We start from the raw sequence: 27,975 nt of genomic DNA on the forward strand, positions 1-27,975 counted from the left end.
TCCAGGAAAAGTTTGTTGTAGGAATGAGGCAAGGCTCAATTTTAGATCGTTTATGCGAAGAAAACCCCAATAGGAAGAAGTTGAAAGAGCTGCTTGAAATTGCTGTGTCAAAAGAAGCTTCTATGAGGGAAGCTAGGGAGAGAAAGCTTTAGTTTAGAAAATGATTTGTTAGAGCCAATCAAAATGCAGGTATTACTTAATGATATAATTTTTATATCGTTATACGCATAACGTTTGAGGTTGATACGGGGGCAGGACTGTCTTGTTTACCATATAATATATATAAAGAAAAGTTTCTTCAGGTCAATATAGAACCAACCACCATTCTGTTAAAAGTTTATCATGGCTCGGTAGTTACTCCAAAAGGACAAATTAGATTACTTGATAAGATAAATAAGTAACAGGGAAAAAGAATACAATTTTTTGATTGTTGAGGGGGCTACAAAATGTTTATTCGGCCGTGATATTTGGTATGATTTTGGTTTAAGTTTGAAGGATCCAGACAAATTTATTTAAGAATGAGTTAGGGACATTTTACAAACCAGTTCCGATACCGTTTGTATTTAGGGAAAAAGTAGTTAAAGAGATTGAGAAATTAAAAGAAAGTAAAGTGATACAGCAATTGCCTAATGCAAACTGGAGAACGCCGTTAGTACCAGTGTACAAGGCTAATGGAGTAGATGTCAGGGTTTGTGCTAACTACAAAGTTACAATAAATCCACCCCATTCCAAGATTTGAAGATCTATTTGCAGCGTTTCAAGAAGAGAAACAGATCAGTATGCTAGATTTTTTAAATCAATTACAGGTGGAACCAGAGACAGCAGAACTTCTTGCGTGGAGCACACCGTATGGTATATTTAAAGTTAACCGTTTACCCTATGGTACCAAGCCAGCTTTTGAATTTTGAAGGTTGTGCAGGGACAGTGGATTATTTGCTTGACAAAGCTTTAAAAAGATTGGATGAAGCAGGTTTTAGATTAAATAGTAGTAAATGTAGTTTTTTTCAAAGTAGTATAAAATATTTAGGGCATATCTTATCAGCAAACGGGTTAAAGAAAAGTGAAGAGAAAGTGAAAGCAATAGTAAAGATTCCAGTACCTAAAAATATTACAAAGATAAGAGCTTTTGCAGGAATGGCAAATTATTATTCGAGGTTTATTCCAAATTTGTCACAAATTTTAAAACCTTTATATGAATTAACCAAAATCGATACAAAATTTAAGTGGACAAAGGAGTGCAATGAGGCATTCGAGGCTGCAAAGGGACATTTAGTGTCTTGATAGAATTCTAATTCATTTTGACCCATTTAAAAAATTAACGCTAGTGTGTGATAGCAGTGAATATGGATTAGGAGCAGTGCTTTTCCACGTGATGTCTGATGGTAGTGAAAGACCAATTAGTTATATTTCAAAGCTACTAACGAAAACAGAGTTAGATTATAGTATGGTACAGAAAGAAGCATTATGCATTTACTGGGCTGCTTACAAGTTATATGAATATTCAGCAGGAAGACATTTTGAAATTTTAACGGATCACAAATCATTATTTACATTATTTGGAGAGTTTAAAAGTTTGCCAAAGATGGCAGCAGCACGTTTGCAAAGATGGTGTATCTTTTTATCTGGTTTTGATTATACTATAAAGTATATTAAGGGAAAGGATAATGTGAAAGCAGATGCATTAAGCCGTTTACCAGTGGAAGAGGAAGAAATGTCTATGGATGAACAAGACTTACTAAGGTTGAGAGCACAAACACGGAGAGATCCGGTATTGGGTAAGGTAGTGAATTTAATTCGGATAGGGTTCCCTGAAAAGTGTTCTGAGGAATTGTTAAAGCCGTTTTTTAACCATAGGAATGAATTCACAGTGGAACAGGGGATAGTAATGTGGGGCTATCGAGTAGTGGTTCCTATAAAATTAAAAATGCAATTGCTTAATGAGTTACACAGTACCCATGAGGGAATTTCAAAGATGTAGTCAAACGCTCGAGCATATTTTTGGGAGCCATCGTTAGATAGGGATATTGAGAAAATTATTAATAATTGCAGAGTTTGTTGTGCCTCAAGAGCAGAACCTATTCAGGCAACAGTTATACCATGTGGCAAGGGGAATAGTTTCTTTGAAAGAGTTCATGCTGATTTTTTGAAGAAATATGACAGAAGTAGAAGGAATGGTTCCCACAAAGCGACAGAATCAGAGGATAGCTTGGCTCCTTATGTAGAAGCTTAGATCGTAGTCAGTTATGTATTTTACAATTTAATAATAAAGTGCCAAACGCTAATTTAGAACCTATTTGTTTTCTGCTCCTCGGTCACAACAGTTATGTTGGTCAAATTTTGACTTCCACTGGAAGTTACTACACAACCAAGCACACGTGCACATAGCTAATATTTGTGAGCGAAATAAAACTGCATCCATTAAAACAATATTACAAAAGTTTTAATATTTAGTTTTGAAATTTGATAATCGATTATAGATTAGTGTGTACAAATGGAAATTTTGAATCAAAATCAAGGAGTATACACGATATAATTACTTTATAGTATAAAAATAGGCAATTGCTGAAATCTTCATGCACAAATGATGATCGTACGCAAACTCAAAAACTTTGTTATTGTTATTTCTTGCTTGTTTTCTTTTTCTGTCTGAAAACGTACAACGAATCATCTTCCTCTCCATACGCAATTCTGCTTGGTGTAATTATTCGTTGATATCCTGTACATTACATTTCCTTCTAGCCTCTGATGTCCTCGTATGGTCTCTCGGCGTATTTCTTACAATTCTTTTTACATCTATCATCAAGTAGGATTAACGTTTTTAGATTTTTTTTAATAACTTCTTAATTAGTTTGCTTTATTTTTAGAACAATTAAGATTCGTACCTGCTCCGGTAAACAAAAAAATGGAACTGGGCAGCATTGCTAAGGTCCATTGCAAGGCTCAAGGCACCCCTCCGCCGATTATCCGTTGGGAAAAAGAAGGCATCCCGGTGGAGAACCTATCTAGCCACATTTCCGACATGAACGGCACTCTACACTTCAACGGAGTTCTTGGCGAAGATAAAGGCCGGTATAATTGCATCGCTAGCAACAGCCAAGGAATCATCAACGCTTCCATACAAATAGATGTTGTAGGTGAGTAATCCATACGAATTTCCAAGATATTGGAAATCTTCCGTTTTGACATTGCTTATTTTTCTTTCAGTTGCTCCGAAATTTAGCGTTTTGCCGAAGTCCCCCACCGAGGCGGTCGAAGGGGAATCGATCTTTATCGACTGCGTGGTGGAAGGCGATCCGAAACCGACTATCCAGTGGGACAAAAACTTGAAAATGAACGATTTCGATTTGGAGAGATTCCAGGTATTAAAGAACGGTACCTTGTATATTCAGCACGTTCGCAAAGACGACGAAAACAAGTACGGATGTACAGCTGGGAGTAGCGCTGGCTTGAACAGAAAAGAAGTACAACTTATCGTTCACTGTAAGTACCTTTTAGGTTAAATTAAGTAATTCTTTGAACATAGACATATAATAGAAATAGACTGACTGTTGCAATACATGCCTGTTTCGCCAGTGCGACTGACGCAAAGCAGTCCCTGTATCTCTTTCTAATGGGGTTTGTCGACCATGTGTCCTAAATGACTAGGAAGATTATGTGGTCGATACACCCGGTAAATTAGAAAGAGATGCAATTACTGCTTTGCGTAATTTTTCACTGTCGCACTGGGGGAACGGGACTGTATTCCAACAGTCAGTCTATTTGTATTATATGTCTATGCCTTTGAACTACTTTATATTTAGGTTAAGTTAGGTTAGGTTTCTTCTTGTTGACGCGGAAATATTTGAACTACTTATTCAGTGGCGTAAAAACAGAACAAAATCATCATATTTATAACAGTTCTACTTCCATATTTTCAATAACCAGTTGTTCAATTGATAAAAATATCATTTAATTTTGATTTATTTATACAAATATATATTTTACTTGACTCTTTTTAATTTTTGTCTATCGATAGGTATTTTTTTAATGTTTAAATGCAAACAATTAATCTAAAAACCTCCCTAAACGAATACATTGACAATTTACCAAGTAAAATAGCTTACAGCTCAAGCCGCGTTTACACGATGACAATTTTTCAGACAATTGTCAGAAGACAACTGACTGGCATGAACCCAGTGAGCCCCCCCACCACTCGAAATCTCAATTGTAGCGACAATTGGCACTGTGTGAACGGTATAGGCCAATAGTGCTCTCTTGTTTTTTGCCAGTTCCCTCACCGGACACAACAGATGACGAGCAGTCGGTCATGTTTTAGCTGTCTACTGCCATGGCAATAGTTGGCCCCGTATAAACATCTCGTTCAACTGGACTGGCCTCCGACAATCCGCAACCACGTGATGACAATTGTCATCGTGTAAACGCGGCTTTGGTTTCTTCTTGTTGACGCGTGGAATATTTGAACTACTTTTTTTGGTGGCGTAGAAAAAAGACAAAATCATCATTTATAACAGTTCTACTTCAATATTTTCAATAACCAGTTGTCCACTTGATAAAAATATCATTTAATTTTGGTTTATTTATACAAATATGTATTTATTTTGGCTCTTTCTTCTTTTTGTCTATCGAAAAGTATTTTTTTAATGTTTTAATGTAAACGATTCATCTACAAACGTTCCTAAACGAATACATTGACAATTTATTAAGTAAAATAGCTTGCAGGTTAGGTTCCTTCCTTGTTGACTCATGGAATATTTGAACTACTCTTTTAGTGGCGTAGAAAAAGGACAAAATCATCAATTATAACAGTACTATTTCAATATTTTCAATAACCAGTTGTCCACTTAAAAAAAATATCATTTAATTTTGATTTATTTTATACAAATGTGTCTTTTATTGAGCTCTTTCTTCTTTTTGTCTATCGATAGGTATTTTTTTTAATGTTTTAATGTAAACGATTAATCTCCAAACGTCCCTAAACGAACACATTAACAATTTACCAAGTAAATAGCTTGCAGCTTAGGTTTCTTCTTGTTGACGCGTGGAATATTTGAACTACTTTTTTAGTGGCGTAGAAAAAGGATAAAATCATCATTGTAATTCAATATTTTCAATAACCAGTTGTCCACTTGATAAAAAGTCATTTAATTTTGTATTATTTATACAAATATTTTTATTTGGTTCTTTTTGTCTATCGATAGGCATTTTTTTAATGTTTAAATGTCAACGATATTAATTAACTTAGAAAAATAACGAATACATGTCAATACTAATTAGAAATTTTTTTAGCGTTAGATAGTATGCAAGCAGGCGACTCAACAGTCACAAGGGCAGTGTTGATAACTATGTCAGTGGCCGGAGCCTACATCATCTTGGTGGTCGGTTTGATGGTGTGGTGCAGATATAGAAGAAAGTCACGGAAAGTACCTCTTGCTGATGGTTAGTATCAATTTAATCAAGTATATACCCTTATTGCCCATACTCAGATCATAATCCTACATTTATTCCAGTTCCAAAAGCAGAAAACGGCGATTTAGAACACACCGAACTTAAAGAACCGATCAACGGTACCAGTTCAACTGCCCCCAAGGTCAAACTCAACGGTATAGATAGCCATAAAGAGGGACAAAGAAGCGACGGTGCAGAAACGACTAATTCCCAATCGTCAAACCACTCGAAGAAGTCAAAGTCGAGTCTCTATGACAAACTAGCTTTATCTAGGAGTCATTTGAAAGAACTCAAGCTAATTGGTAAGTTAATTGATTTTTGAATAGGGGAAAAGTACTTTAGATACTGTGCTAGAAAATTTTCTTTGCTAAATCACTTTCTATCCAACTAATTTTATGTTCTGCAGGTCGTGGAGAGTTCGGCGAAGTATTTGTGTCTAAGACGACCAAAAGCGTCATCGCCAGCGAAAAACGAAACTCCAAAACCTCCCAGTCGACGTCAGATGCCGACGACAAAGAAGTTCACGTACTGGTAAAAGCTCTTGGCAACACCAAGGATGAACATTGTTTAGCAGAATTCAAGAGAGAAATCGATTTGTTTAATAAACTCAACCATGAGAATATTACGAAGCTGTTTGGACTGTGCCGAGAAGCTGAGCCGCATTATATGATTATTGAACATTCAGATTGGGTGAGTAACGATTAATTGAATGATTTTTCCAGACAATATAAGTTGATTTATGAAAATTTGCTACGCGGAATTTGACAACAAAGTTCCCTAAGCTTGAAGTTAGGTTAGGTTAGGTTAGGAACACTATAACTTTTATATTTTCGTTAAAACAAGCGAAAAACAGATAAATAACGTGCGAGGGAGATCAATATAAAACCTTAAGTGCAGTATTGGAACCTTTTACGATTAGGACTGAACAAAAACCACATTTTCTACATTTATTTAGAATTGTAAGTCGTATGGGAAGTACAGGAACGATTTTTTTTGGGAATTTCGCAAGAATTTAGCACAAAACACCTTTTTTATTAACAAAACATCGAATATTTTCAACAAAACCTTGTTCCAATCATTTTCTCTTATTTTATCGTGTATAGCAGATTAAATTAGGACGTTCTCGATCTGGATCATAGATGGCACTACTACAAATGAAATTACTGTTTTATGTTGACATACCTGGTGGAAAACTTCAGAAAAGAAATCTACTTTCATTACTCGTCGTATTGAATGGTTTATGATCAATAGAAATTCGTTTGCGCGTCCAAAAAGACGGTTTACTTGTTTTAGAATGTTACAACTTATCTCTCCATATATTTCCTATACACAACTTCATTAAATATGTATTTTAGGGCGATCTGAAGAAATTCCTGGTGGCTACAAAAACAGGCAGTCCTCCACCTCTAACGGCCGTGCAAGCTGTCGCCGTTTTGCATCAGTTAGCCCGCGGCATGGACTATTTGGCCAATAATAGACAAGTTCACAAGGATTTAGCGGCGAGAAACTGTTTGATATCTTCGCTACTTGTAGCTAAAGTTGGATTGCCGAGGTTAACTAGAGATCCTTATAGTCAGGAATATTGCAAACATGTCAATCAGGTAAGATATCGTTTACAAGCATTTTCTAATACATAGTATGTGTGAATTATAATGTATTTATTTATATTTTACTCTTCAGGTTATTCCTCTAAGATGGCTGCCATATGAAGCAGTCTACGAGGACGAATACTCAACGAAGAGTGACGTCTACGCTTTTGGCGTCTTAATGTGGGAAATATTTGCTCAAGGAGAATTACCTCAGTCCAAAATTAACGACAACACTTTCCTAAACAAATTAAAGGAGAAGAAAATCGAGTGGAAACCACATCCTTCCACGCCTGAAGAGCTGATCGCTTTGCAGGTGAATTGTCATCTTTGTTTTTAATTATAGTGATTATTTGATGTTAATATTCATTGTCTAATCAGCTCTGAAATAAATATTCACGAGCCCAGACTCTAGAAAACAAAACTGCTAAGGAGAACCCCAAGCATGTGTATAATATTCTAATTTTTTTATTAAACACTCTTGACATACTTTGTTTCACAGCAGATTTTCAAATTTCAGGAATCTTGTTGGAGCGTCGACCCGCAACAGCGACCTTCCTTCACGGACATCTGCACACAAATGGAAGAAGTACTCAAATCCATGTAAATAAACCTACCCTCTAAGACACCGAAACCAAATTCGTACACGTACATTTTCCTTCGACATGTCATATGCTTCCATATTAACGAAACCCTTTATCTGACTCTAGCGTTAAGTTTATTTATTTTTCTATTTTTAGGTGTGAGATATTAAAAAAGAATTATTTGTCAGTCTGATCTCAGAAATGTCGGTTCAAAGTCATATATTATAGGACTATCTAGAAAAATTTAATTGACGTAGTCTGTGTATTAAAAATAACGCGGATCGGAGCAGTAGCCACGTCCAGACAATAATATATTACATAACCTAAAATTTTGGCAATTGCCTTGCTAATTACGATGTTTATTTGATTTAATTTGGTTTATATACTCTAATTTTAAGATCTAATCTAAGATTTTTCTCGATGGTCCAGTCTTAATTATTTATTTTCTGATTAATACTGTAAACAAAGATCCTGTGTTTGGTTGATACAACTATTAAATAGAAATTTTCAGGTTTTATTATGGTATATATATACATACAGCACTTGGTTGACAAAAGGTAATAATATTGTTCGTAAAAGCAGTTGTAATTGATAAATGCCTCTAAATGGCGATTCAAAAAATGTGTTGTTATATTGTTTAACACAAAACAAACATAGAAAGCGATTTTCAGATAATATGTTAAACATAATCAATGTCCGCCTCATTATAAAACGTTTTATTGACTTAAGTAGTGATTTCCTTTGAAAATAGAGCTTCTTAACAGTAAATATTCTTATCTCCTTCTCCTAAATAAGTTTGCAATTTAGAATACCTACCACAATGACAGTAGTTCAATAATATCAAATAAAAGTTAACTAAACTCCTAAAACACTTTTTTAAACATTTTGAACATCTGCTTTTATCTCAGGGATTTTATTTCTAGCCTTAGTAAGTGTAAATAATATGAAATTTTTTTATGTGGAGACATATTTGCATCCCTAACCACATAACTTGCAATTTAAAAGATCAGTAGTTTAAATGTCATAAGTATTTGGCAGATACTAATTCAAATAAATGCCAATAAATTAACTGACTTCTGTTATCAAACATTTTTAGCAGCTGTACTTAGCAAGAGAGATATTCCTCTTCCATTTTTAAGTGTAGATAGTAAGTGAAATACATTGATGCAATGAATTTATTTATAATGTGAGAAATATTTAATGTTACATTTGAACTACTGGGAATTTTCACTTAAACAGACAAGTGAAGCATAATTATTCATGAGAAGTAAAAAAAAGATGGGATTATGCTAGAAGCTCTAATAAAAGACTATGCAAGTGGTATAGTGTAAGAGCATCATTAATTGTTTCACTCTTGTATATATCAAACAATTAATATTTTCTACATGGAGAAAATATTTTTCACTATGTAGAAATGTTTTCACTTTCAGCTCGTAGAAAATAAAAAAAATTCATGGAACAAGTCTATATTTGAAATAGTATATAATATCCTGTAATTATCCATATTTACTATCAGAAATTTGCTGTAAATTGCTCTTGTTTTTAGAAAATTTGATCAAGGATCCGCCTGCACCCAATATAAACTCTCAAATATTATTACCTTTTACACCAAAATATATTTAAGCACAAGAGTCCAAGACTTTCTAGTATTTACATTTGTACATATCATTTTTTAATTTAGATATTTAAGTGTAAAGCATATCATATAAACTTACTTTTGTATTGATTTTGTATATTAGATATTCGGAGCCACAAAGCACTGCCAAAATACTCGATTTTATATACTTATCGATTTTTAAATAGTCGCTGATAAGATAGTTATTACACGAATTACTCTGTATCTATATAAGTGTAAGTGTATTTCGTGTCAGGAAAGTTCATCGAATGTGAGTTCAACGAAAATAGTTCACAGACGAATTCATGGGACAAACAAATTAATTTTCCTTTTGTATATGTCAACAAATAATTCAGTTAATACAGGGGACTATTACATTAAAAATACCTTAGTATTTGAGTGAACAATTAGGTTTATATACAGGGTGCGCCTTTAGTGTGATATTGGTTGACAATTCCATTGTGGTACAAGATATCCAAAAAACTTATTTAGAAAAAATGTAAGCAATGATATTCTCCATACTTGGAAAATATGTAGAATTCTACAGGGTGATTAATAACTACATGGTATAGCAAACAAACAATTTTTTTACCCTATATATTTTTTCATATTTGTATCCTCTTATAATTCTTGTTCTTATAATATTAGGCTTTGCATAACTATACAGAGTATTTAACAAGTTATGGCCATTTTTATTTTGAGATCCCTATGGAATTAACACCATGTATATAAAGAAGTTATGCATAAACAATTATTTATTTTATATAATAAGGTAAACAATATATTTCAGTTTTTAAAATAAGTTGTAACTGAAATCATTGACTAAAATTTGTTTACAGGGTGAACTACAAAACGAAATTACGATTTTCTCAATTTTTTTAAATTGATCACCCTGTATTTTATTTTTTAGAAATATTGTATTTATACTCTTTCATTTTTATATAGCATTCATTATATAATGCATTCAATTTTTGTAAGTAGAAGTAAGTATTGAGTATTATCAAATCCCATTTAAAAATTGTATGTTTACTACACCACTTAGTTATGAATCACCCTGTAGACTTCCACATATTTTCCAAGTATGGAGAATATTATTGCCTGCATTTTTTCTAAATAAGTTTTTGGATATTGTATACCATAATGGAATTATCGACCGATACTAAAACACACTATGTCATACTAAAAATTCACCCTGTCTGTAGAAAAATATACAGATGAATTCCCATTTGGAAAAATTAAGATTCAATGAACTTCCTGGTCTATGAATTCTTTTCTGTGAACTTTTCGTCACTTAGCAGTCCATGAATTTTTCTAGAAGCACAGTATTTATAGGGTGAGCAACTTATACTCAGTAGTTCTTTATCTTCGGTATCAGAAGGTCTATAGTAAAAGTATTAGAGGAGAATTGTAGGTAGAATAATAATACAAAGTGTTGTGCTGGAAAGTTAGGATCACCCTAAATGTAGTTCCCTTTGGTGAAAATCTTGTGAAACGATTAGAAGAACTGTAATTAACTGAAAACCCATACATTATTTATTTAGGGGCGCTCAAAGTACCTCTTAATTTATTTATGTAGGAAGCTTTGTTTATTTAGGGACTCCTGTGGTTTTGCAATAACAATCGGTACAACGCTGATGATTTTTCACAAGCTAATGCGACAAATGATTTATTCTGATCAACATTTATCTATTTAGGGACTCCACTGGGCATTGTAATATCCAATCCAATATCTGAGTATGCTTTATCGATTGGTTTAACACCAATAATGTCTGAATTTCTAAAATTTCCATTGTCTAAATTTATTTATTGAGAGCTTTAGTTGTTAAGGGGCCCCTCTAAACATATACACAATTCCAATTTCTAAATTTGTGTATCTAGAAGCTTTTTCTATATAGGGGCTTCCTTGATTATACAACCATTTGGTAAAACACCAACAATTATCATTTGTATGTATGCCCCTACATATTTGTATGTATGTAGGGGCTTTGTTTACTAAATAGCTCCTTGAATGTTTGTAAAATACCAGTCAGCCAACGTTAATCATCCTTTCATTAAAATACTACAAAATATTAATTATGTTCTCCAAATATATTTATTTGGGGGCGTCATTTATTTAGGGGCTCCCTTGGTTTCACAATACCAATGGGTAAAATACCAATCCTACGATGATTATTCAAAAACTACTGTTTCTAATGATTATTTCTAATGTCTTAGTTTATTTATTGAGAGCTTTAGTTGTTAAGGGGCCCCTCTAAACATATACACAATTCCAATCTCTAAATTTATGTTTCTAGAACCTTTATCTATGTAGGGGCTCCCTTGATTATACAATACCAATTGGTGTATAACACCAACAATTCTTTTTTGTGATGTTTTAAGAAGTTTCCTTGCAAATTAATATTTCTTATGTCCAAAGTTATTTATGTAGGGAGGGGCTTTGTTTACAAAAGAGCCCCTTGAATGTATATAAAATACCAGTCAGCCAACGTTAATCATCCTTTGATTCAAATAATACAAAATAATAATTATATTCTCCAAATATATTTATTTGGGGGTGTCATTGATTTAGTAGCTCACAATATCCATCATAGTTTGGTGTTCCTAATAAAACTTTTTTCTGTACATCTATTTATAACGAAGATATCGAACTCTGGAATATAAATTGATCAACCGATATATTTAGAATAAGGATTTAACTGGTTGGGACGGTTTTAACGAACGTTTATAAATGTGGTGTTCTACTGAAATCCAAAAAAGCAAAACAAAGAAAAGAGCGTTTTTCTGTATACTTTTATGAGTGGATCGTTACACTTTTCCTTCAAGGAAAATAAACACTCAAAATATAAACGTTCTTGGAACCCTCCAATCAATTTTTTTAAGAAGGATTTTATAGAACTTATGAGAAGACTTCCTTTGTAGCTTTAAAGTCTTATAATGAGAGGTTAAAACTAAAACTTCGTGAAAACGCAATTCGATGGTGCCTAAAATTAATTTATAGCTCATGAAGTAATGAAAAGGCTTTCGCAAAAGTTTATTATTAGAGAATAAGTAGTTGATTGATTGAATTTTTAATTGGATGTTCGGAATTTATTGTCATTCGGTCTCTGTAAGGGCAAAAGGATGAACGAGGAAAGGGACTAGGAGAAATGTCATTTAAAATGCGTGAAATTTCGGTCACAAGACTAACTAAACACATTAGCAATGTCTAGGGGCTATTATAATTTTTAAAAACTTTCTTTCTTGTCTCAGAAAATGTCTTCAATTATTAGTAAATGCTTTTATGGGATTTAGACAGTATTTTTTCCACACACAAACCTAAATGAAAAGTGTGTTTTACAAAAAACATTCCACATAACTTCTTTCTTTGAAAGTTTTGAAATTCTCGAAACACGTATCCATTATTGATCGATGTTATTAAAATTGTAAATACCTCTGGACATTGCAGATGCTAAGACTCGTTTAGACGACACCCCGTCTTTTTGTTACTGCACCATATGTACCGTAGAATGGTATCTTCGATAAATATATATGTATATTCTAAAGTAAAATGTTAGAAAGTTAAGATGTGACCCCTATGTTACTCGAAAGTTTATAAATAAACTGTTTTTGTATAAAACGATAAGATCTGTCCATATATTTTAGCAGTGTAGCTTTTTATAATGATTTTATATGATTATTGTACTGTCCAATTTTATATGTAATCATCCTTTGTGATACGTATTATAAATAAAAATATATAAAACGTGATCTACATTTTTTTACAATCATTTAAACTATTTTTCATAATTATTTAGATTTGTCTAATTACACTACTTACTATAGATTTATTTTTTGCAAACTAATATCGTCAAAAATCTTTATCAGACTCTATTTTCTCCTATTTCCAATTTCCTCCTATATTCTACTGTTATCAATCGTTTATACTTCTATTATGCGTATATTTTTGTTAAAATACTCAATTTTTCCACAGCCTCATTTTCTCTCTTTTAGCAGCAATTTTTGTATCCCACCTAAATATACACCATATTTTTTCTAAATATTTTCTTTACATTATGATTCTATTTTTATTACTCCAAAGGTTTTATAATTTTCATAGAAATGCTGAAATTTCAACATTAAATTTTCAGCTTCTGATTTTGCCGGCGATTAGGCCGAGTAGACACGTCCAAATTTAGTTCCACTTTCTACCAATTTGCCCAAAAAGCGCGACGATCGATTGACAGGCGGAAGTTCACATATATTTCCGGCTCAACCGCCAACCAGCAACCTACGAGAACAAGAAAAGAAGGTAAGATGGCGTCTAGATATTGGTTGCTGTGAAGCTATAATTGTTTATTCGAGATTTTTACAGTAATAAGTGAAAAGATGAACCGAAATTATTGTGATTTCGGCGTAATATTTCTTAATACAGCTTTGGATTATAAACAATATCATGAAAGGTATGCTTATTTTATTAATTTTTAATTTGTTATACATAATTTTTAACAATATGGCGGATTTTTAACACTGTCTGTGTCTGTTTTAATTTAAATTTGCAGGTGTAATACTATTTCCAGACTTTTACCATTTGCTCTTACATAATGTACATTCTAAAAGCTTTATCTTTTTGTATTTGAAGCATATTTATAACATATACATTATAAGGACATGCCAACACAATATTTCGTTCTTTGGAACTTAATTGGCAGCTAATTTGAGGCTATCTTCCATCGGGTTAGAATCTATTCACTGGTATCAAATGTGAAAAACGTCCCTACTCTACTCCCTACTTCTTAGCTAACTCTAATTTAAGTGGCATATTTTCCTATGAACCTGTCTGGTTGATCCGTTCCTTTCTCGTAGCTATTATATAATTTTTTTTACACTTGTGGTTGAGAAATTAAACATTTTCCATTGAGCTTGCGATCCCATCCACTAGATTGTGGGGGAAGTTCCCATTTCATCCCAAATGCCAAAATGATAGAAAATAGTCATAAAATTGAAATCTGGCTGAACATGTTTTAATCTGGCAACTAGTGTTTTGAAGGTTTTGACAGTATTGCCAAATTTATCCGCTAATTTATCAAAGGGAAATTATAATTTTCATTTGTAGCTAAGTTAATCAGAACGTCCTATATGATTTTACTCGAAAATCATAGGATCCATGAACTTTTTTATCGTTTTTGGCAAAAGTATATAGAAAGTGCCGGTGAAGTTAGCTACAAATGAAGGAAAGTTTTGTATTTGACAGTGTTGCCATGTCATTTTAATAAATAAGGAAAGAGCATGCTATATAATACCTAATAATACTAATTAATTTTATGCATTATTTTAAATTGAAATTTTTTTACCGAACACACAAATTCGCACAATTTAAATGTAGTGACGATCTTAACAAGTTCCAGTAACTAACTAATACATTATCAAAACGGTATTCAGGTACCATTTCATCCCAAAATGATAAGAAAATAGTCATAAAATTGAAATCTGTTCCAATCTGGCAACTAGTGTTTTGAAGGTTTTGACACTATTGCCAAATTTATCCGCTAGTTTACCAAAGGGCAATTGTAAAATTTTTTTCTAATAACTAACTGTAACTAATATCGAAAGAAATGAATATTCATTGGCTCGTGTTTTATACAAGTTTAAAAAAAAAATTAAAAATACCAGATTTCATAAAATAATATAATAAAAATGTATTGTTTCAAAGCATATTCAAGGCATAAAACATAAATACATAATAAGGACATGGCAGTACCGCAAATTTGACGTTCCATTTGTAGGTTACTTAACCTGAACGTTCTGTACACTTTTACCTGAAAATCACATGATCCATGACCTTCTTTACCAAGAGTTTTTGTATCTTGTATTGTATAGGCCACTTTGATAACCTATTTTCTCACAAGGTTTCTGTTTCTTTACATCTATATTTTCTAAATTAATTACAAATCTGCTGGTTAATTTTTCAAACAGAGTATAATCAGATTGTAGGTGATTGTATACATATATTTGTTCTTAAATGAACTATCTGTGATACAGTATACAAACATATCTTTACAGTTGATGGAGAATGTATGCAGCAGCAACCAGAATATGAAGTAACTGGTCTAGCTGGTGACTCTCCAGCTATACCATTTGCTCCATATACCTGTCGCTGAGGACAAAGAATTCAATGCCAACATGGATGACATCGATTAGGATGTAGAGGGAACCCTGTTCATGTACTGGAGGACAATTTAACATTTGTGTGAGCATAATATGTTACTCTTTTAATTTGACAAATATTAACTGACTCCCCTACATGGGGGGTTGACTAATATTTGACAAACTCATTCATTTTATGTTTATATTGACAAATTCCATTTTATTCAAATTATGATTTGTATCAATTATAGACAACTTGTTTAATAATTGCAATGTTGTTTGAATATCAACATTTCCTTAAATTAACTTAAATTAAAATCTGGCTTGAGTGGTAGTTTTAAATGAATTTGAAAAATTATTTTATTATCTTACCTAATGAAAATTATTAATATATATTAATATATTTCTTGTAGTTAGGAAAAGGTTGAAATTTGTAGAATATTGCAACAAGGAATTGCAAGTTTTCTACATTTGGTGCAACTCAGTAATAATAAATTTAATTCAGTGTAGTGTATGTAATAGGTTTCAATTCAATACACATTTTATGTCCAAACTTTTTGTTCTGTGCATTTTTGCATTGATGCAATGCCTCTCCCCAGTTTATTTATAATAGTTTCTCTTCAGCACAAAGGAAATTTCATTTTTTACACAATTATTTACACAATTAAGAATATTATCAAAGATCATTCAATCATTGCTGCCCTGTGCTTGACCAATTATCAGCAATTTGTATATGTTCTGATTAAAATTCTACCATTTTTTATTTAATGTATTATGCAATGTAATGTTGTGGAATGCCTGTGTTGTACAAATTCACATTTAAAAACTGTTCCTGATGAAAAATTCATATTTTCCCCGTCTTAGTAGAATATCAGCCCAAACCATTATTAAGTCACTTGAAAATCTGGAGAAAATGTGCCTCCAGTAAGTTGTTCTTGTATCATTTTCATGGTCTTCCTATTGGGGAATTTCTTTCATCATCTTTACCACTTTTTCTTATCCAGTTTTTTATGTTCTTTAATTTGCATCTCTGTCATATATCTGTAGCTCTAGCTCTAGCATTTCATCATTGATCTGATGACTGTTTTGTAAACTCTGTCTTTCATTTGTTTTCATATTGTTTAATTCAGGCATTCTGAGGCTCTATTTGCTCTATTCACTTGATCTTCCACTTCTATTTTAAGTTTTCTCTTGATAGTATGATACCTCCATTATTTGTTCTGTTATCTAACCATCCAGCTCCAATTTACATAATTAATATTTAATGCTTATTTACGCTTAGCACTTTGTCCTGTTCCAGACTCTTCTCAGGACCAAATCCTGAACGCTAAGTTATGATATTTTCTGCCATTTGTCCTTCCTTTGCCGCACAAAAGACCAACTTCACCTCCACGCTGGTGTGCGGTGGAAGCAGATCCAAGTGGCTTGTTTGGAGACCCAGGTCTTCTAAACTAGTGATGGTAGGTTATTTTACTACCAGTGATTTAAAAATCGCCAGTTCATTGATAACCAATAACCAGATAAGTCTGTTATCAATTTTGTCACTGTCTCACAAAACTTGTTTATATAATAATTATTATGATATTCTCAGTGATAGTGAAGGTGACTAACATATTGTGATTTAAATAGGTGAATTTTAGGAATGGTGTTCATACTGATTGCTCGATTCGCTAATACTGGCTGAGCAAGCAATAAGGCTACAAAACTATTATTTTTGTTTTACAATATTTCTAAAAATTGTACCAATAAATATACATGGCTAGTTTATGTTTTTATGTAGGGTAGGGTCGGCTGAAAGGTCTAATTTCACTATTTGGAATTATACTTTAAAAATCATACCTACTATATTAAATTATAAAACACTAATCAAACGATCAGTTATCTAACTGTGTTTACCCAAATTTTTATTTGAATTATGATAGAAATATTTAATTTAAAAATTTTTGAAGACCTTTTCTAGAGTCCCTTTTTTTCCATAATAGGGGTAAAAAGGGGCAGTCTGGAGGCAAAAAGGTCCACATTTTAAAATGGTTTTAGATTATTATGAAATAATAACAATATTTATTTTCTTTTGTATATTTCTTGCTAATGATGTTGCTTGACTACCAGCGATGCTTTGTTATGTCTACTTGCCACCATTTCTTCCCGCAATTTGTTAAAAATAATGATCTGTCACTAGTTTTTTAGATACTAATGGTGCACCTTTATACTCACGGACCTTTAAGCCTCAACCTACCAGTAATTATCTACTGAATTTCTCTTTTTAAAATAATAAATGTATAATATATTATTTAAAGAGGATGCCTTGTCAACAAAGGCCTTATAGTGATTTAATTTGTTTTTGTTGTGAATATTGCAAATTTGTTTATATAAATTAATACTGTGGCCACCTGTTACAAGTCACCATTTAAAATCACTGTTATTCAAAAATCACGATCACTGCACTTGCCATCACTAATCTAAACAAGTCACCTGGATGCTGACCAACGAAGCTCTGGCATAGAGTACTACTGCGATGAACAGTACAGAGAGTAAGTGTTGATGATCTTGTTCTATCCTACACTCTGAGCATAATCAAGAAAAGGTTCTTTTTAACCTTTTTGTCAATTTCCAGATGAAATTTTTGATATTTAGTTATTTAGTAGTTGACGAACTGATTCAACTTGAATGTGGTATTGTTTCTTGCAACATAACCCTTCATTTCAGTACTGATGAGTTCAATAGGCTTAAGTTAACAATGATAAGATGCTAATCGCTGTTCCATAACTCCACATTCATTTGAAACTTAATCTATAACACTTTTCATACAAAATGCCCTTAATTAGTCTGTTTTATCCAGATAAAAAATATTAGTGCTTTCTTCAACCAATTTTTTCTTCTTTTTCTCTAAGCACAGAGAGGGGGCTGAAGTCTCATCAAAAAGAGATTCAACTAAAACCATTAAATAAGTTACAAAATGGTATGGAATAGGTACTTGCAGTTTCATGTGTCTGGATGAACCAGTTCACGGTAACATCTCAGAAACCCTATAAAATATACCTCCCTTCCTCTGTCTGGTTGTACCACTACCCCTGGTGGAAATACAAGTAGAGGACCCTCTGGCCTTCACTGCCACATCTCTAAGTCTACGGCACTACTTACATCACCAATGCATGGTCAACTCGACCCGATATTATCTATTAGATGTATCTATCCTATACTCTGAGTACAACCAAGAAAATGTTATCCCTCCTTCATCCTCTTTCCCACGTAACCAAAATCCCCCAACCCAACACGCAAGGTAAAGGTGTAATTGCATCGTGCCGAGACCTGCATGGCAGTTGTGTGTTTAAATAGAACTGTCTCAAACGATCGACTGGGGGCACCAGGCCGCACCCCCTTTCATTTTAGGCCTTATGCCTGTATAGGGAGCGCTGCAGGTATGGACCGATTATTTCTCCCGTACTCGTGGGAACAATATGGAATCCTATTATAGACAAAAATATCTAACCCCTAGGGACTCCTGGGAGTACCCAACTTATAACAATACTTATATTCCTTCAAGGAGGACTCTGGAAGAGAACGAACCCACCACATCGGGTAATAGATATACTGAATATGTTACGCGGACTCATTTGAGAGATACTGAAAGGTTTGAGGTTTCTCAGCCAAAACTATCGACTCATTTGAGAGATACTGAAAGGTTTGATTTTTCTCATCCAAAACTATCGACTCATTTCAGAGATACTGAAAGATTTGAGGTTTCTCGGCCAAAACTATCGACTCATTTGAGAGATACTGAAAGGTTTGAGGTTTCTCGGCCAAAACTATCGACTCATTTAAGAGATACTGAAAGGTTTGAGGTTTCTCATCCAAAACTATCAACTCATTTGAGAGATACTGAAAGGTTTGAGGTTTCTCATCCAAAACTATCGACTCATTTGAGAGATACTGAAAGGTTTGAGGTTTCTCAGCCAAAACTATCGACTCATTTGAGAGATACTGAAAGGTTTGAGGTTTCTCGGAGAAAACTATCTGGGGCACAAATGAGGAAGCTTCGGAAAATGAGGAAACAAGGAATTGACACTTCTGAGGTCAGATTACCTCCTAGACCTCAAAATAATACTCAAGACTCATATGAAAAAGTGTATGCTGAAGTCAGACGGGTTCTTAAACCTACTGTGTCTGATAGAACTACCACAACATCGGGTATTAAAAATACTGAGAACCCTCGTTCAAAATTAACTGTGAGCCAGAGGAGGATACTCTACAGATTAAGGCAAGAAGGAATTGACACTTCTAAGGTTACATTACCTCCTAAATCACCAAAGACCTCATACAAAAAATATTATGCCCAAGTCAGGCGGCGTTTTAGACGGACTAGGTTTAAAGGAGGAACTACCGAGGAGGATTTAATAAAAAAGAGCAAAATTGCTACTGTTACTAGAGTAAAGACGGCAGTCATTCCCAAAGAATTCCCAAACAAATATGTGGCAGAGAATGACGTTAAAGCAATAAAAGATGCTCTAACTAAACTCATCGACGAATCTCCCTGTGCTCCTCTTTATGAAGGAAACCGACTCATGGACGGATACTATGGGTTGATATGTGCTGACGAGGAGTCTTTTTATATTACCAAGGACTATTTGGAAAAAAACACGGATTGGAAGGTAGTTAAGGCAGCAGAACTTCCAAAATCAACAAAATTCATACGCGTGTCACTGGACCTTCCAAAGACTAAAAATGAGGATGCGCGGGCATCATTGGGACGTCTCGAAAAACAAAATCCTGGCCTCAAGACCGGACTTTGGGAGATTCTGGGCTGCAGAATAACCGGTGACCGAGGACTGCGTATGACTCTCCGTATTGATAAGGACTCTGCAGACGTGCTTAAAAGACTTGAATGGAAGCCTTACTACCTTTTACAACGAGCTAACTTTACATTGTTGTAATAAGGCAAAACAAAACAGGCATGAAACAAAGAAGAACCAAAGCCTGCAACCACTTTCCAAAGAGAAACCTATCTCATCGGTCAATAATTTCCGAGCCTAACCAATAGATGGCGAGTCTAACGAATTATTCACTTGACATTTCGATAGTGAAAATCTTCAGAAGCATGCGATCAAAATTTCATGTTATTCGGATTATTATTTACCGATTTATAGTGTTTTTTCTTGATTTTTATAAACAATGAATTAAAAGTAATTTATTACTTCGTGGCATCAATGATGCCGAGCGCCATGGAAGGCCGAACGAGGCAGTTATTACCGAAAACATCGGGAAAACGCTGAAAAATATGGAAAACCTCAAAGTAAGGTTGCAAGAGATAGCTGACACTCATAAAGTTATTAAAGAGCAGCGTTTTAACTATTAATCCCGATTATTTGGGTATGAGACAGCTGTTTTCCTAAAAAGCTACTGAGCATTTGTCATAGCGGAAAAAACTCCCCAAGCCAAATCTCTCAAGCTGAGAGGGAAGAAACTAAAAAGTCTAACAGCGTTGGAAGAAGTTGATCTCATGACAGAAGAAGAGATTAATACAATCCAAAAGGGCTGTAACCAAGGCAATTTCATCAGGGCCGCTGAAAGGGGAAAATATATGTTGTCAAAGCCATTAGAGGATATATCAAAATAAAAGCAAACTCAGAAGGCTAAGGTAAGACGGAATCAAACCACCCGAAAACCAACGCAAAGGGAGACGGCTAAGAATCGAGGGTGTGAAGATTGCAGCAGTACTATCGGGATTCCCAGAAGCCAAGATGCATTTGTATAAGCCATAAGTCAAAAAAGCCATCTTAAAGAGGTGATTTCAAAACTAAGTTCTTGGCAAAGTACATCTCTCAAAGCTTTGGAGGAGAAAGATATACCCAAGCCGCACTCATGCACTGTCTTCATACAAGATGACGATGGGTTCTTAATAAACTAAAGATAAATAACCATGGACTCAAAACGCATCTATGGACAGTCTCGGGTAGCAAACCTTCAGAAAAAAGGGTGTTATGGGACCTTCTTAATGGATCATTAATTTTTAAAATCTCTGGAAACTCCAAATGTCACCCTTTTTCAGAATGGGAAAGTTAACTTTCCAAAGGCAAATTCACTGGAAGAAAAGCCAGTATCAACTCGCTCCAGTTAAATAGGGAGACAAATCTGTGGAATGGTGGAGGAATTTACCAGGACACACTTTTTTAATTTTCGAATTTCACTCCCCAATTTATTTATAATAATTTCCTTTTTAGGACCTTAAAGGTCATTAATTGCTGGCCCTTACTTGACCAATTTCCGCGATGTGTACCATTCTTCAGTCAATGCATTATGCAAGATGGAGTTGGCCAATGTCTGTGATGTACAAATTCACATTTGAAAACTATTTCTGATGAAAAATCCTCATTTTTTGTGTCTTAACAGAATACCAGCCCAATCCATTATTTCAAGAGTCAACAAAATCTGCAGGAAATATTTCACTTTCCAAATTCTAATGAATTGAGGCTAAATTTGAACCTATCGGAAAAAAAATTGTGGTACATTTAAGTACTGATTGCATGGTCAACTCGACCCTTTAATATCTTTTAAATGCATCTATCGTACACTCCAAACACAACCAAGAAAAAGTTCCGACTTCCCAGGAGACACACAGAAGTAGCAAAACTATAAAGATATTCCTGGGATATTAGAAGACTCGTTAATTCTTTGAGTTTTCGATATCCTCATAAATTGTGTCTTCTTATCGTTCACTGTTAGACCGTATTCTTTTCGATACTTCGCTATTCTGGTCGCCAGTCTCTAAATATTTTCAATGGTTTCGGCTAAGATGACAGTTTCATCCACATGTAATGTTAATAACAACTTTGAATAGGCAAGAGTGAAGAATATATAAAAAACTGGATACCTGTAATGTATTTTATAATGTATAAATGTAAATTTAATTACCTATTTTGTGATGTAAGCCATACGGCTAAATAAAAAAATAAACTGCATAGTAAAATCTAAGATGAATAACAGACAAACTTCTTGGTGGAGAAGAACACTTGAAAAACTAGAAAAAGAAGTAAGAAGACTATCCAATAAAGCCGAAGAATTGGTGGACTGCAAAACATACAGAATATATCAATATCAAAGATAAGAAAAACAAAAATCATCCAGTTTAAGGCAAAACATAAGCGATATTGAGTATCCCATTTTTCCATCTAGAGGCTTCAACAGGAACTCAAGTGATATTGGGTACCCAAATTTTTCATATAGAACCATAGTCTAGCTCCAACAAAAATGTAAACGATATTTAATACTCGAGCGCTACATCGAACATGCGTAGTAGGAGCTTCAACAGAAACCCAAGTGATATTGAGCTCATTTGATAGCCAGGGCATATGTTACAGGACTGCCAAGAACTCATGTAAGTTTTATTTAATCGCAAACGAACGACACGCATGCTCAATTGAATTTATTTCTTTTCCAGAGTTAATTGCTGATGGTGCCACAATAGAATTGGAAATTCCAGCTGAGATGTACAAAGGTTTATTATAATAGCCTCTGCCTGTGTTTCCGAAGATAATTCGTTGTCAGAGGAAGTTGATAGCCTCCTAAAAAAAGACGATTTGACTAGCAAGACTAACGAGGTGAGTACCATTAGAATAGGAATATGTTTTATAGCCAGACTTTTCTGTTTTTCCAATTTCCAAATAATAGTTATATTGGAAAAGAGTACTATAAGCCTCTGCTATATCTAACCTTTGTTGGGCTCTTTATTTCTGACTGATTCTCATTTTTTATATAGAATATTGTATATTCCCCCCTTCAGTATGTTTTGGCCTTGGTGCCGTTATTTTTATTTATTGTAACACATTATTTTGACATTTTTCTCATATATATATATATATATCTAATTATGCTTCTCTTTTGTTAACATATATTTTTTCTCTCTATTCAGAGATATTCTACTCCTGGTGATTTTTTTCTGGCTAGTTTTTTAACTGCATCTTTAACTTCAAGAATCGTTGGTGCTTCCTCTTCCCTCTTGTCTGCTTCCCTTATCTCATCTCTTTCGTCTTCCAGGTTTTCTTTTTATTCGTCCATATTAAGTGCCCCGTTAAAGTATCCCACCCATCTATTCAATACATCTTTCCTTGTTGTTAATAGGTCGCCATTCTGACTTCTCCATTGTGTTGTGGTTGCCTTGAATTCTTTTCTGTTGATGTTAACTGTCTTATAGAATGCCTTGAATTCTACACTTAACAACTTCCTTGCTTCCATAGACTGGCAGGTATGTATGGTTAAAGTTCACTCTATAGGAATTGCTTACTTTGTGCCATTGAAGAAATATAGAACTTCAAATTTTCCCAAATGGTTCCCTGCTGATCTTAGAAGACTGACTGGAGAAAAAATATGCTCACTATATGACGCCTATATTAGATTTTCCCACCTAAGAGCTGAATGTAAACAACTGTCTGAAATTTGCTTCAGCAACTATATTAAAGCTATAGATCCTGGCCTAAGAAATGATCCACAATCATTTTGGAAGTACATCAATGATAAGCGATCTAGTCATAACCTACCTAACTCCTTGTTTTATCAAGTCCAATCTGCAACAAATGGTCAAGACAGAGCTAATTTAATTATGAACTTCTTCCAATCTGTGTATTCACCAAATAACAACAACCTTACATACTTATCCATCCATTAAATAGCAACTTTAGTACAAATATTTGTCCTTCTAAGATTATCATGACCGATATTTTTAATGGCATAAATGAGCTGCCCAATAAGCTTACTGCTGGTCCAGATGGAGTGTCTAATTTTTTATTAAAAAAGTGTGTCTGTACCCGTGTAATACTATTTGTTATATTGTTTAATAGATCTCTGGAAACCTCTGTGTTTCCTTCTTCATGGAAAGAAAGTTATGTTGTTCCTATATTTAAAAAGGTCAGAAAGACAATATTGAAAATTATCATAGCATTTGTATACAATGTGCAATCCCTAAGCTCTTGGACAGTCTTATAGCAAAGCAACTTTCTTGGTTATGTAAAGGCTTAATATCTCAATCACAACATGGTTTTCACTGCAACAAACTTGGTTTGCTATCAATCTGATATATTATCTCATATGGAAGACCATAAACAGGTAAATGCAATATACACAGATTTTTTCAAACCATTTGATCGTGTAGATCACAAAATACTTGTGGACAATTAATTAATGTTGGCTTTCATGTCAGGTTTGTTTACTGTATTAAAAACTCTACATCTGAGAGAAGTTAAAGAGTCAAGATAGGTTCTCATCACAGTAACATCTGGAGTTCCTCTAGATTATAGATAACTGACAGTCAACGACATCATTTCCTGTTTCCTAAATAGCAAATGTCTAATGTTGGCAGATGACTTGAAATTTTGGAAAGTTATAGATAGCTTAAAAGATCACGCCTTGTATATTGTAAATAAATAAATTCTTTCTCTCTTTTGAGGTTTTCTATATATTTCTATATACACAAAAATGGCTTTTATCCACCTTTGTTACTATACCAAAAAAGAAATGCCAAACAATGCAGTGATTACCGTACAATCAGTCTGATGAGCCATGTACTGAAAATTATACACTCTAGAGTACACAGAAAACTGGAAATGGACATCAATAATACCCAGTTTGGATTCCGAAATGGACTTGGAACAAGAGAGGCGTTGTTTGCACTGAACGTTATGTCTCAAAGATGTCTTGACATAAATCAAGATGTATTCATGTGTTTCATAGATTACAACAAGGCCTTTGATAAAGTGCGGCATGATCACCTAATCAGACTCCTGACAGAAAAGAATTTAGATAAACGAGACATCCGACTAATAGCAAATATGTACTACAATCAGAAAGCAGTAGTGAGAGTAGAGAATAATACCACTGAAGAAATCTAAATAAAGCGAGGTGTGAGACAAGGGTGTATATTGTCACCAACCCTGTTTAATCTCTATTCCGAAGACGTAATGAATAGAACACTCTCTGAGCAATCCGTAGGTATTAAAATAAATGGTGTTAGATTAAACAATCTGAGATTTGCCGACGACACCGTTCTGATCGCAGAAACACTTGAAGAGTTACAGACATTGGTGAATAAGATAGCAGACTGCAGCGAAGAATATGGGCTATCTTTGAACATAAGGAAAACTAAATTTATGGTAATATCGAAATCAATACAAAATGTCCAAAATTTATATTTACACAATGAAATTATCGATCGAGTTAGCAAATACAAATATTTAGGCACTTTTATAAATGAAGACAACGATAGCTCAGCAGAAATCAAAATAAGAATAGAAAAAGCCAGATCCATATTCACTAAAATGAAGAGAGTGTTCTGCGGAAGAGATTTGAGCCTTGAAATGAAACTTCGCCTGATGAGATGTTACGTACTTTCTGTGCTGTTCTACGGAATGGAGTCATGGACGTTGAAAAAGATTGATACCAAAAAATTAGAGGCATTTGAACTGTGGATGTATCGCAGAATCCTGAGAGATTTGAGCCTTGAAATGAAACTTCGCCTGATGAGATGTTACGTACTTTCTGTGCTGTTCTACGGAATGGAGTCATGGACGTTGAAAAAGATTGATACCAAAAAATTAGAGGCATTTGAACTGTGGATGTATCGCAGAATCCTGAGAATATCATGGACCGAGAGAGTCACAAATGTCGAGGTCTTGAGAAGAATGAATAAAGAAAAGGAAGTCATATTTACGATCAAAAAACGAAAACTGCAATACTTGGGACACATTACAAGAGGCGAAAGATATGAACTGCTTCGAATAATTATGCAAGGGAAAATAGCAGGAAAAAGGTCCATAGGAAGAAGACGAAACTCCTGGCTAAAGAATCTACGGGAATGGTATAGCTGTAGCAGCAACGAATTGTTTCGGTCAGCAGTTTCGAAAATACGTATAGCCCTGATGATCGCCAACCTTCGGAACGAAGATGGCACTTGAAGAAGAAGATATATTTCTACAGTTGTTCTAGTTTGTCGGGTAAGCATCTTTCTGTAGGCTTCATTTTTTTCTTTTGTTGCGTTCTTGCATTCATCATCAAACCAATGATTTTTTACGGGCACAAATTTCTGGTCCAGTAGGAGTCTATATCTGTCTGGTCTTCTTCATTTACATTTTGATTCCTTAGCGTGTTGGTGATGTTTTCCGAGTACCGTTTGCCCAATACCAATGATCTGAGTCTATGTTTGCGCCTCTATAACTTCTACAGTTGATTACGTCTGGTCCATGCCTTGAATCTATTAAGATGTGATCAATCTGACTGGTTGTTCTTCCATCAGGAGAGGTCCAGGTTACCTTGTGTATGTTCTTATGTTCAAAATAGGTGCTAGCGACTTTCATATTCAGTGCTGCTGCTAAGTTTATCAGTCGTAATCCAACAGTTGTTTTCTAATTAGTCAAATTCTCCAAATGGTAAAAATCATCAACAAACAGTATTTTCTTGGATCCTTTATAGGATTTGTACAAGGTTTCTTGTTACTCTCATTTGGCAATTGACTAGTCTTTTAGGACTGATATTTGTTTTCTCCTTTTATCTGTGTCACGAGGATGTTATAAAGGATGGAAAGTATTTAGAGTAATTAGCATGGTAAAAATAAGTACTTGTGAGTCATGAATGGGCATTAAGGGGTCTTAAAATATAAATCAAGTTCATTTCTAATTACATATTTTTATTTTTTGCAGATATTCAAAGAGTCAATTGCACTAGAAACCTGGACCTTGGCCGAAAACTGGATTCAATTTTGTTTAAAATAGAAATGCATATGTCAAATTTTCTTGTTTGTGTTGTAACATTCCTAATTTACTAACAGTTCAATGAAATCTCTTGTTTTTATAAGTTTTAGTGACTTTAATAAGCTACCAGACCATATTAAGTAGACCCAAAATATTTTTATGTTTAAGAAAAAACTCATTTGACTATGTTAGGCTCTTAAATGATTTTATCTTTTGTCTCAGATTTTATGTAAAATTCGGTTTTTTACTTAAGGATTATACTGGTATTGTACAATTTTTATTAATTTTATGTAGTGTTTCTAATGTTTTAATATTAACATCCATTACTTATAGCAATGGTAAAATACTATGGTTTGTTTTTTATCCAGGAGTAATTCAAATTTATCGCGCCGTAATGCTTGATTGTAATTGGTCCAACCACAGGCAAGTTTACTCCACTAAATTATGACATTTATGAAATTTTAAAATTAAAAATTTATATCGACGATTTTTTGTATTTTTTGCGTTATTTCTTTAATTTTTGGATTTTTCGTTTGCATTTAGTTCTTTATAGAACTACTTTAGAATTTGAGAAGTTTTTATTCCTCTTGGTTAAAAAACATAGTATAGGTTTATTTGGTTAAATAAAGTTTTGTTCAATAAATTGTAAATTCGTTTTATTTTCCCTAGTATATACAGATTTCAGATCCATTCGCAATACACGGGGAATGAAAAACAAAAATATATTAGCTGACATGAAATTTAAACTATTGACCAATTCAACTCAATAAACCCGATAGTTAGGAAACTTAATGCACATTTATATACATAAGTTATTATTTATGTCACTCCATAGCACATTAGTATTACCAATTGAGACGCATTCAAGTACACTTGCGTACAGAACGCGT

The 27,975-nt window shown here is 33.7% G+C and overlaps 2 protein-coding genes across 3 annotated transcripts in view; both read left to right on the plus strand.

The window, feature by feature from the left end:
• LOC140449368 (tyrosine-protein kinase-like otk) overlaps nt 1–12,967 on the plus strand; it is a 296,812-nt gene extending 283,845 nt beyond the window's left edge. The window contains exons 11-18 of one of the 2 annotated variants that reach the window (XM_072542521.1): nt 2,865–3,134; nt 3,205–3,480; nt 5,287–5,436; nt 5,520–5,747; nt 5,852–6,135; nt 6,801–7,046; nt 7,126–7,347; nt 7,552–12,967. In XM_072542521.1, the coding sequence (XP_072398622.1) occupies nt 2,865–3,134; nt 3,205–3,480; nt 5,287–5,436; nt 5,520–5,747; nt 5,852–6,135; nt 6,801–7,046; nt 7,126–7,347; nt 7,552–7,638 (1,763 nt within the window). In that variant the 3' untranslated portion in view covers nt 7,639–12,967. Of the gene's footprint in view, nt 1–2,864; nt 3,135–3,204; nt 3,481–5,286; nt 5,437–5,507; nt 5,748–5,851; nt 6,136–6,800; nt 7,047–7,125; nt 7,348–7,551 lie in introns of both variants that reach the window. The other variant, XM_072542520.1, reaches the window with a different exon arrangement.
• A 3,731-nt stretch (nt 12,968–16,698) lies between these two features.
• LOC140449375 (uncharacterized) lies at nt 16,699–27,728 on the plus strand. The gene is made up of 3 exons (XM_072542527.1): nt 16,699–22,725; nt 22,789–22,948; nt 27,035–27,728. The coding sequence occupies exon 1, from the start codon at nt 18,812–18,814 to the stop codon at nt 20,282–20,284; it is 1,473 nt and encodes a 490-aa protein (XP_072398628.1). The 5' UTR covers nt 16,699–18,811; the 3' UTR covers nt 20,285–22,725; nt 22,789–22,948; nt 27,035–27,728.
• The last annotated feature ends 247 nt before the right edge of the window (nt 27,729–27,975 follow it).

This window comes from Diabrotica undecimpunctata, chromosome 9 (assembly GCF_040954645.1).
Source record: "Diabrotica undecimpunctata isolate CICGRU chromosome 9, icDiaUnde3, whole genome shotgun sequence".
Lineage (NCBI taxonomy): Eukaryota > Metazoa > Arthropoda > Insecta > Coleoptera > Chrysomelidae > Diabrotica > Diabrotica undecimpunctata.

Excerpts from the sequence above, each read along its gene's own strand:
- LOC140449375 (XM_072542527.1), top strand. The coding sequence starts at position 18,812 with ATGGAATCCTATTATAGACAAAAATATCTAACCCCTAGGGACTCCTGG.